Source organism: Amblyomma americanum, chromosome 8 (assembly GCF_052857255.1).
Source record: "Amblyomma americanum isolate KBUSLIRL-KWMA chromosome 8, ASM5285725v1, whole genome shotgun sequence".
NCBI lineage: Eukaryota > Metazoa > Arthropoda > Arachnida > Ixodida > Ixodidae > Amblyomma > Amblyomma americanum.
The window spans coordinates 52,667,171-52,679,747 of record NC_135504.1 but is presented as its reverse complement, the minus strand read 5'-3'; the positions used below and the strand labels follow the sequence as shown (position 1 = coordinate 52,679,747).

The 12,577-nt window shown below is 46.4% G+C and overlaps 1 protein-coding gene across 2 annotated transcripts; it reads right to left on the bottom strand.

Annotated features, from left to right (window-relative positions):
• Nucleotides 1-1,091: 1,091 nt before the first annotated feature.
• mge (translocase of outer mitochondrial membrane 22 homolog mge) lies at nucleotides 1,092-12,263 on the bottom strand. 2 transcript variants are annotated; one of them, XM_077634778.1, is made up of 4 exons: nucleotides 11,911-12,263; nucleotides 8,973-9,212; nucleotides 6,298-6,380; nucleotides 1,092-3,087 (listed from the first exon to the last, which is right to left on the bottom strand). In XM_077634778.1, the coding sequence occupies exons 1-4, from the start codon at nucleotides 12,064-12,066 to the stop codon at nucleotides 3,081-3,083; spliced, it is 486 nt and encodes a 161-aa protein (XP_077490904.1). In that variant the 5' UTR covers nucleotides 12,067-12,263; the 3' UTR covers nucleotides 1,092-3,080. The 2 variants fall into 2 exon arrangements, with proteins under 2 accessions (XP_077490904.1, XP_077490903.1); XM_077634777.1 differs by having other exon boundaries at nucleotides 1,092-3,084.
• Between the last annotated feature and the right edge of the window lie 314 nt (nucleotides 12,264-12,577).

The window sequence follows — 12,577 nt, the reverse complement described above, 5'->3', positions numbered from 1 at the left end:
GCACTCGCCCGCGCCTATGATGCTTAGGCGCGAGCCGTTCCGGGTTTTCATTGTGCTGCTGTCACTGGGTCGCAATCACGTGGAGTAAACAACGTAGTATGCCGGTTCGGGCGATGACTGCTTTTGTTGGTGCCGAGAGCGCGAGCTACGTGGTCAGCAGCATGGAGATGTTGGAGCCCCTAAGTGACACCGATATAATTGAGGCTGCATGTTCCCAGTAGATATTGCAGGGCTCACGTGCAGTGAGAACAGCCGACAGTGATAAGTCCGACGGCGGCGACGAGACTCTGACACCGCCAAGTGCACATAAAGTAGTGTCGGCGCTCGATGTTGCAGCACACCACAGCTTGCTTTGGGCAAGCTGCAGATGATGCTGATGGAGTCTCGGCAGAAGAAACGCAAGCAAATGCACTTCGCCGATTACTTTTAATTTCGACACTCCTTCCCCGCAAATAAACATAGTTTGGAGCATAAATAGCATCCTATATTCCAGCACTAAAGTTAGCTGCTCACGCGAAAGCATTCCAGTACTTGTTCCTGGCGCATAACTGGCCAATCAATTTGTTTCATTTGCCACTAGGACTGGATGAATTTAATTCTCAGAATATGCCCGCCACAAACGTGTAGTAGCACCTAGCTCACGATGCCTAGTCTAAATGTGACTGCTTCGGGTTCTGCCCGCACGATGGGGTGCTATAACCGCTCATTCTAGTGCCCATTCGATAATTCGAACTTCACTTAATTCGAACATTTTTCCAGTCCCTTTCGAGTTCGAATTGACGAGCTTTTAGTGTATTTATGAAAAAAAAAAAAATTCTTTACGGTGCTGCAACATACCCATCGCCACTGCCATTATTTCCAATGACACTTCTATTTGCCGTGCGACAGCGTGCACAGAAGGTGTCATTCGTTCAAGGGAAGTGCACTTCGTGAAAGTCGCTGAACTTGTGCATGTGACAGGGGTATTACACTGTGTTCGCTCATGTTATCCTTGAAGAAACGAAAACGACAAAAATAATACCCTAAGAATGTTCTAAGCACTATGCAGCTCCGCTAATACACTGGAGTAAAGATGACGACCACAGCAAGACTTCTGAACAATCTGTGATGCCATCATGTTTATTTCAACTTCCTACAGAAACAAACCACCTGCACGGTGTCACTGTTAAGGTGCCTGACATGGACCCAATTGAGCACCAGCACAACAAGTATCTACAACGCAAGTGCCGCACAGCTACAGAGTGTGACACCACCAAAACAGTCAGTGCTCATGTACAGGACACCTGCCTTGAGCAACCTAAGAGAATGTGCAGTGCGGTGTAGTGGACCAGCACTTGAGCATGTAAGCATGCTGCAAGCGCTCCATTACAGCAGCAATACTCTGCTTATGCATGTGTGCTCCAGCCAGCGCAACTAGGTGCAGCTCTGTCCACTACCAGCTTCTCAAGGATCTGAATAGAAATATGCATAGAGAGCCATTGCCATGAATTTAATGTGCCACTGGTAGATTCACTCAAGGCCACGCTAGAGGTGCTGTAGCTAAGTACTATCAGTGCAATTTGCCGTGGTCACTGCCAAAATTTGCCTGAGAACATACCCATAGGTATGAGAATATTCTATGCTGACCTGCCCATGAGCCCACATGCCTTATACCAAGAGGATTCACAGCTTTCATTGCTGGCAGAGACACTTGTGCTAGGAGACAACTGCTTGTCATTAAAATGCACAGACTGCACATGACAAGAGACCACGAGAGAGTGACAACATAAGAATAAAGAATGTTCTGCAGCGACCATTGGCAGATTGCAGCAGTGGCACAAAAAGCAGCAGCTTCTTTATTCTCATGCAAATGTTCTGAGTGTATGGCACACAACATTTACACTCGTAGCCATGTTGAATACTGTTGCAAGCTTGTTTCAATTTTTTCACAATGGAAGCAGAAGGTACCTTTACCTTGAACAACCTTAGACCACTAGCAAGACTATCGGATAGCAGCAAACCTGCACCACAAACTGCACTAGCACGCACTGCTAATGCCAAGGTTACAAGTGCAAACTCTGTACATGTGTTCTGAACGCTACTATCTCAAGCAGTTTGCATTTCCATTTGTGCCTGTGCTATTTCTTTCTTCCTTCATGTCATAGCTTGTTCATACTCTCAACATAATCAGAGACTGCTTTGATACGTAATTATTTAGGCACCAGGGAGTCAAGTTTATGCAGTGTGAATGTATCCCTGCCTTCTACCACTTCTAAGGCAGTGAGTGTACCATAGTTATTAATATGCAACATGACTTTTAACTGATCATAAAGTTAAGGCTAACTGCTTGTGTTGTAACTGAATTTTTTTTTGTGTGTACCATACTACCAAAAATACTTGTTACAATCATGGTCATGCCACATCTGGTTAAATACAGCAAGCCTGCCACTAAGGCTCCCTGAAATCCCAATGCTCAAATAAAACAGCAACCCGCTACATCCCACCAGCCAGGCACAACCCTGAAGCCTTTTGCCACCTTCAATATGCCTTTAGCACGCACGTGCTAGGTGCCCTCATGCATTTTAGCAATCATGCTCTCCCATCACTATTGAGACCAAGTTATCATGATTTCAACCACACGGACTTGAAGTGGATGGATAAACGGCTTTCGCTCCATGCCACATGCCCCAAAAACACCGCTGCCCTAGTCCAAACTAACCAGGAAAAGCGAGTGGCACCCAAACAGAGAGCTTCACAAAAACAGTTTCATATGAACGATGGTGTTAACCAGCCTAAAAGGTGTATTTACATCTGGAACAGTTACAGCAGCAGCTGCTGACCCACACTCTTGGTGCAACTGTGAGATGAACTAGAAGGAGACAAAGGTAAACAAAACAAACACATCCCTGCAGTCTGTCTATCAAACACACGAGAACATAAAGAAAGGAAGATGTGCGGACAATGTTGCATTCAAAATGCCTCGACGCCTGAAGCAGTGCTTGGCAATGTGTGGTGGACAGTTCTTGCACAACTTCATCCTTGCACCTTCCGCGAAGAGCCGCTGTCATTCGCTGCCGCTGCTACCCGCTTGCAGGAGGCCTTTACCTACTGGAGTCACAAGAACAAGCGATGCCAGTAATTAGCATGCGTTGCGAGTTGTAACAATGTCACGCATGTGCCCTCAATGATCACTCAACTAATAATGTCTGTAAACTTGGAGCGACAACAAATACTGTAAAAAGCCGTCTATAAATGCTAAGTTTTCTTTCAGGTTTTTAGTATTTAAAATTTCAACCTCGTATCACATGCAAATTCAAACAATTTTTGGCCAAAATCTGCACTTACGGTTTCGTAATCAAGCGCCATCACCATCTAGCTTCCAGCAAGAGGAGCTGCTATCTAGCGGTGGTGCAGGTCGGCGTGTTTGATTTCGATGCTATTTCACTACACTGACCTGAATTTGCGACACCCAGGACGATCGCATCTCACATAGTATCGGGACCATGAAAGCGGTACTCGGCTGCTCTTAAAAAGAACGTAATCGCAGCTGCCGAAAGCATCGGCACCGCACCAAGCGCTGCTACATGGTCAGGATGAGGTGGGGAGAGCCTGCAGTTACTGCTGCCAGACATGGGCCTCTCCAGCCACGCGGTGCAGTTGGATCGCAGATGGTTGGGCTGGCATTCCTGAGGAGCTTGCCAGTTGCAATTTCAAGAAATGCTGGCTACTGAACACACTCCATAGTACCGATGATGTGTTTCTATGTAAAGATACCTCTCACAAGCACTTCTCAGAAGACAATGCACATGACAATGAATACTAAAGCTCCGACTACAGGCACTTCCAAAGTGCGCATGCCTGCACGCCTCCGCATATTCCGGAACGAGTCTGCGCATGCTTGCGGTGCCCAGATGTGTACCTGCCAGATATTTGGCGCCCACGCTACAAGTTGCATCCGATTTTCCGCCGTACAGATATAACCAGAGGACGTCTTCGAGCTGGCTGCCTTTCCTTACTCGCATTATAAGCGGATGAAAACTTGACCCTGTTTTTGCTATCCCCAAATTACACCTCGGGTGCGCATTATATGCAGGTTTTTACAGTATGCTCAGGTTTGCTGCTGTTGCACGGAATCAATGACTGGTAAACAATCCAAGGCTTTCCCTTTTATGGAAAAAAAAAAAACACAAAGGCAGACAGAGTCAAATCCAACAACAAAAAACAAAAGAGCGACTAATGCAGCAACATTTTGCAATGAAAACTACTTGCAATGTTTTCAATTTTGTGTCACACAATAAGCACTTCCTTATAAAATTACCCTATCAGTTTAGCTAGGAAAACTATCGTTAAGAAATCTAGCTGCCTGACGTCTGAAAGAATCTGACCAATACCTATCTCCCAACTGGTATATGCAGGAGGGTGCGAGAATAAAAAACTCGCCAGGGAGGGACTTCCACACGTGAGTGTGGGTTCTCAGCTGCGTGTAGAAGTGAATTTATTAATGCGAAAGCATTAGGCAGTTATGTCGCGTCAGCAAGAGTTGTCCGCACGATTGCGTCATTTCATAATGATAAATGTGAAATTTTTTATTGCGTTAGTGCGTGATGAGATCTTGCTGCGAGAAAAATTTGGTTGTTGAATTGTAATTAGTTAATTATATGTGAAAATTACATTACTCCTGGATGTCACAACAGCCACGGACATCGACATACCACCTGGACGCCAGAACTAAAATAAATAAAATTTTAAAAATAAAAGAAAAATAATGAAAATATAAAATAAATTAAAAAAAAGAAAAACAGAACACGTACTGGCATCATGGAAAAAAAAGCATGTTCTAGAAAGTTCCATGACGTCACTGCATGTATACACATAGAAGCAATGCAATGCTTTTTCATTTCTCCAATGTGGGTCGCCGCAGTCATCTCAAAGTTTTTTAATTTATACAGGTTCCTACAGCACCCTGCTGGGCATTATTGTAGGGGAAATGCATGAAACATGATGGAACACAGAAATCTGGCGTACTATACAGAATACATACATTATGCAACTGAAACAAACACTGCCGATCTTCAATGATAACATTATGATGGATAGTACAAAGCATACAAAGTAGATACATAACAAAACTGGAAAGAATGCAACAATTCGGTTACGTCAAAATCTAAAAATGTGGTCATGTAATAATGTAAAAAAGGACAGAGAAGGCGCAGTTGACAGTTGAATTTTGGCTCAGGTGTTCAAGACAACACAATGCAGTGAATGAGCGAGTTGATGTGCTCTCTTCGGAAGGTGTTTCAGAGCCCGTTTAAGGAGTGCCGATTTAGAGCTGAACGGTGCATTTTAGACCAGAGAAATTGAGCACAGCAGAATGGGACAAATAAAAAGCCACATCAGAACACTAACTTGCTTTAAAAGCCAACAGGCCAAAAGGAAGACAACAGCCATAAGCCTTGTTTCAAAGCGAGCACCTGTTCTGTTGTGTCACTTCGTTGGGCAACAAAGCTGTGCTCAGTTGTCCTGGTCCCAAGTTCTGCTAGTTCTCAGCTTAGCTTGCAGCACATCCAATACATGTGGCCAAAGGCAATAATGACTGCCACTACGTGGGTTTAGCTAGTCCTGCTGCCACACAGCTGCAGACTGTCGTTCATGAGCATCAACGCAGCACAACGAAGTTGCAGAAACTAAACGCAACCGAACATTTTTGTGAGAGGCTGAAACTGCTTGGATGCAGCAAGTGAACGAAGTACTTGCACAGCTCTCAGCTCTGCACTAAAGAAGACTAACAATTCTGGTCATGTGAACACCAAAGCCACTGTCAACCCCCGTTGCAACCAGTTACAGGTACATTTGCGAACGAACTGTCAAATTCGTTCACAAAAGCTGATTTACAGGAGCCACCAATAGGCAGTCAAAACATGCACCAAGTTTCCATCAGAAACAGCATTGGCGAAACCGTGCAAACGATCCAGACAAGGGCGCCACCATTATAAATGAAAAGAAAACGGCAGATGGCACGCACTCCGACACGAGTCCCCTTGGTACCCTTCAGCACTGCTAAAATATTACACATGTACAGCCTTTTGGTGAAGGAGGTTAGTCACCGAAGAATGCATGGACTGAGAAGAGAATCGGAGCAGTTCGCCTTCAATACCCGAAATAAAGCAGTACAAAGCTGATGCCCTAACAGAAGTTCCGCTCACGCAGAGCACATACCTCTTTTCTTCCCCATATTTAGATGCACAGTGGCTGCCCAATGACACTCTAGCAGAAGGCTTCGTTACCAATGAACACGTAAAGGCTGTGTACTTTGCTTACCGTGGCTGCTGTCCTGGACTCATGGGTGGCATCATGCCGGGTGGTGCACCGCCAGAAACTGCCGCACTTGGTCCTAGCAAAATCTGGTTGGCAAGAGAGACAACAACATGTTTAGTATAAACACATGCATACAGAAATGCAATGAGGCACAGCCCTTGTCAGAAGTTTAAGAGTCCAGAGAGGTTTGCTTCGAAGCTGTGTAGTGTGGCAATGTAATGTTCGTTGAAGACCAAAGCTTCAATGAGGGGAGAAAGAGAGTTCATCTTATCTTCAAGAGATTTGGAATGTGGGGGATGCATAATGAGCCACACAGAATGGCTTAGAAGCCCCCCCCCTCAAGGCTCAAAACTTTTGACAAAGGGTCACACAAGGGCAAGTTGGTGACAAATTGCACACAACTTGCCATTCTGATAAAGGGGGAAAATGTGCGGATCTCAGAAACCCCAGGGACATCGAGGAGAAATGGAAGTTGGCGTGTATCGATAGGGTACCTTGGCCACCGTGGTGGCTTTGTAGGTATGTCGCTCGGCTACTGACCCGAAAGATGCTGGTTCGATCCCGACCAAGGCAGTCGCATTTCGATGGAGGCACAATGTTAGAGGCCTATTTACTGTGCGATGCCAGTGCACGCTAAAAAACCCCAGGTGGTCAAAATTTCCGGAGCCCTTCAATATGGTGTTGCTCATAGCCTGAGTCGCTTTAAGACATTAAACCCCCATAAACCAAATCATAAATGATGTCGTAAACGTCATAACATGTGATAACTTAAAATAGATAATTATCACATAAAGGGACAATGAGAGCAAAACGTAAGGTATTTCTGGGTGCTTCTTTTGTAAACCAACACTGTGCTTAGTAAGCAGCCAGAGAGCATAGTCAGAGCCATGCCATCACCAACAGCTGATATAGTAAAGACTCTGATACGAGTAAATATTTCTGCTGGTCAGAGTTACTTTACTATGGAGGGGTTCTACTGTACTTTTATAGAGAATTCAGACAAAGAAACTAATCAAATTCCCATCATTCTAACATTCCGACCTACGTCCACAAGCACAATATCAGAAAAAAAGAAAATGTTGCTACTATCACACAATTCCATAAAAAATGCAAAAGTGCGCGATTTTTCGCAAAATCGCGTGGAAAACTAACTACGGGTTTTAAAACTTACCCTTCTAGCTACGTGCTTATGTATATGCAGTGTACGCTACATGTGGCGACGTACAGCTTTTTCATTAATATCATGGCAGTGCTGACCTGACCAGTTGTTCATGACCATTTGCAGCACTGTCTGCTTGGCTGTTCTGCTGAGATAGCACAACACCTGTGGCCGTCTGCTCGTAACAGACAGTTTCCCAAGCTTACCTAGAGGAAAAATAGGCGCCACCATTTATGCGAGTTTCTTAAAGAGCACTTTAGCCACCACAGGAATGCCGGGAAGACGTGGTTTCGTAATTGGCTGGGCTCAGTGGTGGGCTGAAAACATGGACTCTGGCTCGGAATCGGTAAGTACGCTGCAAGTGCAAATTAAATCATTTCAGTAGTGCGTTTTTCACTTTTTCAACAAATTTAGCGGAATCAAAAGTTTGGTTTTACGCTGGTACGGCAATTTTCACACCATTTTTTGGAGGTCCGATTAAGAGTCCTACTGTCAAGGCTGAATCCATGTTTTCTGCTTAAGAACAGTCAAGTCAAATACAAGACCACACCATCCCGACATCCCCACTCCTTTTCATGGTGGATGAACAACTTCCACTAATACCCCTAGGTAGTTTTAAGCAGCTATGGTGACACGAGCAGATGAACAGCGGGGTTGCATTGCGTCAGCAGCCGAGCAAATGGCGTGGCGCCAAGCAAGCGCTTTGCGCACATGTTTGCAATATCATCCGTTTCCCCATTGCAGCCCGCAATGGGCCACAGAACGACCGTCTAGTCAGTGCTGCCATGATATTACTAAATAAACTGGAAAGCTGTACATATAGTGTACACTTTAAAATGGCACAAGTGGCCTTAACGGCTACCAAAGTACCTGTACAGCATAGACGCAAACGTGTTGCTCCAAGGTGCAGATAATAGAAGTGGGCAAGAAAGCACTAGAATGCACTTCTGCACTGAAAACGGATGTTGAGACATGGCACACATGACACACCAGTATTCCTCTTTCTGTTGACACTATGATCCAAGCTGTCACACTTCTTTCTAAACTGCGTCACTAGTATCACAGGTGCTCGGTTCCACAGATCACATGGTGGCATTATGTAAAAACCAGAAACACAAAAATGAACAGGAAAAAGAGGGTGGTGCTTTGAGGCTGACAGCTTTCCAATCATGTTAAGTTGTTCGCTTGTGTTATGCGGCTTAGCAGCAACATGAAAACGTTGCCACCTTCACCCAGTGACTACAGCACAACGGCTCTGAAGAGTGCCTGCACTTGTACATGTGGCCACTGTGTGCACAGGCAACTGATGCCCTCAGCAGTACCAACATTTTTGTTCCCTATGCACCATCAACCATGCAAACGAAGGAGCTATGAAGAGATGCACGTGACTGCCGTTGGTGTCATGGTGTCCCACTTCACCAACTGCAGGACACTCTCCTCATGTGAACCCCCCTCCCCTAGAGGTCAAGCGAAAGTGTCTTGTCTCCCTGTAACAAGAGAGAGCTGCGGGTGCCCCCACCTGTCGCTGTTGCTGCCGGTTCATCTCCTCCATTTGTAGCCGCTCCAGCTCGAAGATGACGGGCGCGAAGAGGATAGCCGACGAGGCGAAGATCACCCACAGGGCTGAGCGACCGAAGCCGTACAGGCCCTGGACCGAGCCCCACGAGAAGTGGAGCAGGTCGTACGCCCCCTGGCGCACCTTGGGGTGGAACATCTCCGTCAGGCCCCACAGCCGCTCGGACAGTGTCTCGTCCAGGTCCTGTCAGTCAGATGCCGCAGTCAGAAGGGAAAATAAGCCAATGCATTCTTTCGTCCCGAGGCTATTCCCTGACACCCAGACCTATTCACACATGTGCTGGTATGAGTGAAGCCAAAATGAGTACACTCAACAGAGAGGGTGCTGACCTATGGGCATGACGCACAATAGATGGGAGGACTCCCCAAATTTATGCCGAGCTCCTGAGAACTACTCTGTGACATACAACGTAATCTTGGCACTACCAGAGACAGAAGCCTCCAAGACAAATGAGCTGCAACCATACACTATACCTTTCTTATTAATCCACGGTGCTAGACCACACTTGTAGGGATGAAAGTTGGAATCGCGAGCTTTAATGTGCGGTACTGAAATCAGCTAACCATTAAGAACTGAACACCCCGCGTTCCAAAATCACTTTCCGCATGTCCTGGGAACTTTTGTCCCTGACAGTACATGGGTGTTGTGAACATCACACCCACTGAAACCCGAGGCTCTGGGCACATCAGCCCACTGTCACAGCTGTTCAAACACTGAAATGGGTAATCAGAAGCAGAAAAAAATAAAGGGGGTGATGCTTGTGTCACTGAGACCTCAGTTTCATTGTAGTTGAACACCAAAGTTGGCCACCTGCGTTCAGCAGATTAAGCAGTAAAAATAATTATTTTTACTAAGTACACCTACGCCTTGAGTTATCAAGGCATACTGTAGTGGAGGGCCACGGGTTACTCCCAACTGCCTGGGAATCATTGTGCACAAAAATATTAGTACAACAATGCTTTCGCAATTCACCACCACTGAAATCCACCTGCCTGGATCAAACCAACTTCACACTCGTTAGAAATAATACCACGTGCACTGTACCAAGGTTGGTCACAGAGGCAAGTAGTCTAAAGGGTTTAGATTATCTATAAAACAAGGTTCTGGTTTTAGATTTAGAGTAACTGAGCGGACCGGATCTGGCCTGCTTATGCAGGACTAAGATAGAAGCGTGCAGACCGAACACAAATGGAAAGCGATAATATTCACAGTTGAAGAAGGCAATACAAAGCACCGAAGGGAGCCTGCTATTCATAACCAACACTAAAACTGTACCAACTCTCCACAAGAAAGTAGTCGACATTCGGTGTACCAGACACCTGGCCATGTAGAGGGGTGCACTCTACCAGCTACAAGGCAGCTTACTCTATCGGTTGGCAGAAACTTGTCTTCGATCTTCTTGTGGCCAGCGATCTTTTAACCTGAGACAGCCAGACATTTGTGAAATACAGCAGACGCGTGCATGGATGGTCGAGACGCCAATGTTTTTACAGGTTAAAGCCGCCTTGGTGGCTCAGTGGTTATGGTGCTCGGCTGCTGACCCGAAAGATGCAGGTTCGATCCTGGCCGCGACGATCACATTTCGATGAAGGCGAAATGCAAGAGCCCCTTGTACTGTGCAATGTCAGTGTACATTAAAGAACCCCCAGGTGGTCGAAATTATCCGGAGCACTCCCCTACAACGCCCCTCTTAGCCCGAGTCACTTTAGGATGTTAATCCACACAATCTAATTTTTCCTGGTTAAATTTGTGTAGCAGACATTCATTACACACTTTATAAGCACCAGGTGTAGAGAGGTATTTTTAACAGCGGACACTAATGTGAGCAACATAGCAACACTTTAGGGTGATAAGTGCCCTAATATGCAAAGTATTCCTATCTGGAAGGCAAATTATAGATTAAATAAAGCCTCCTAAGGCACCTTCCTAAGCACTGTCACAGTTCATACTGTGTACTTCACACCACGCTAGTCAGCCAGCTAGAACTGTCTTTCACTCAATGGATACGGCACAGAATAGCACTTAACAGATGTGGCACAGCAGGAAATTTCAGCTCCATGCAGTATGCACATTTACCACAAGCTTCTCGTTTTTCCAAGGCCATACACAAGCTACGAGTAGGCAACGAATGAGAAGGCTGCATTCACAGGAGTGCTCGTTGCAATAAATATTGAAGCCGCTCCATAATGCAGCCCCGTGATAAGTCCCATTAGGAAAACTGGCACGAACCAGATGCTTATCTCGCAAAAACAAAGCAAGTCAGTTCAGTCTAGCGTAAACATTGCTTTTCTTGGCGCACCACCATAAAGTTCAGGAGCCAAATCTAGCGCCAATGAATTCATCAGCCGCCGCTATGATTATTCGTGGTAAGAGCAGTCTACCTTCTTGGCACGCACCTCGACCATCCGTGTACGCGTCCCCCCTGTGTCACAAATGTCAGGCTGTCTCATGTTACGAGATAAAATAACGTGAGTGGAAATGTGCTTTCGCATGCAAACTTTTAATATATCCATCGAAGTGCTTCGACGTTGCGACTACAAATTAGTCCCCCTCCTCGTTTGTATTACGGAACAACGTCCTATTAGTTTTTCGTCGATTTACTCGTGCTGAGACGGCTGATGAGCTTGAGGACACTTTTCCGCGTGACGGTCACACAGCGGTTATGAAAGCCGGCAGAATATATGCGAACCGCTCGTGCATGCGCCTGTTACAAAACTTCCGGCCGTCACGGTTACATGTATGGCTGTTCTTCGTGAAGCCAGTAGATGCCGCATTAGGTACGCGCCCTGTGATTTACAGAAACAGGCGTAGAGCAAGCGGGGTATTAACCACGGACATGGAGACAGTCGCTCGTAGAAGCGGCCCAAGGGTCGTAACTCACCAAATCGTCATCATTGGCGTTGGGTCCGCTCTCAGTCGTGCTGCTCGCCGACGGCGCGGCGACATCCAGGTCCCGCTTGGACATTTTGGGCGAAGTTTCGCGACTCTCCGGCAAACTCGTGGCGTCTATCCCGCTGTCCCCCTCGTCCGCTGGCATGCCCTCCGCCGACCCGGACCGACGAACGCACTGCGCTCTTGGTGGGGGGGTCAAAGTTCGAGGACTGTCGAAGGTCGTGTAATCTCCCGGCTACGACCCGGTGTCCGCGGGTCGAGCAACGGTCCGAAACTCGCAAACCGTGTTAGGACTACGCACACCACCGCCAACACGCGTTTCTCCCTCGGTGCCCGCAGCACGCACGCGGACCGAACGGAAAAGATGCAAGTCAAGCCAAGACACGTCGAAGCCGAGCCGACGAAAACGAAACCAACAAAACCACGAAACTTGCAACCTTGGCCAGCGATTGCAAATTCATAAATTTTGTAATAACGTACTCGTAAACAGAACAGCAAATGCACGAGTACGAATCATCAGAGCCTGTGTGCGTGCGTGGCGATATGGCTGACTAAAAGCGCTACAATATTTTCTATGAATTCCAAGGAAGAAAATGTTGGGTGCCATTTGATAGCCGCACCGGTTTGACAAGTTTCTGAAATGCTTACTTAGCGCG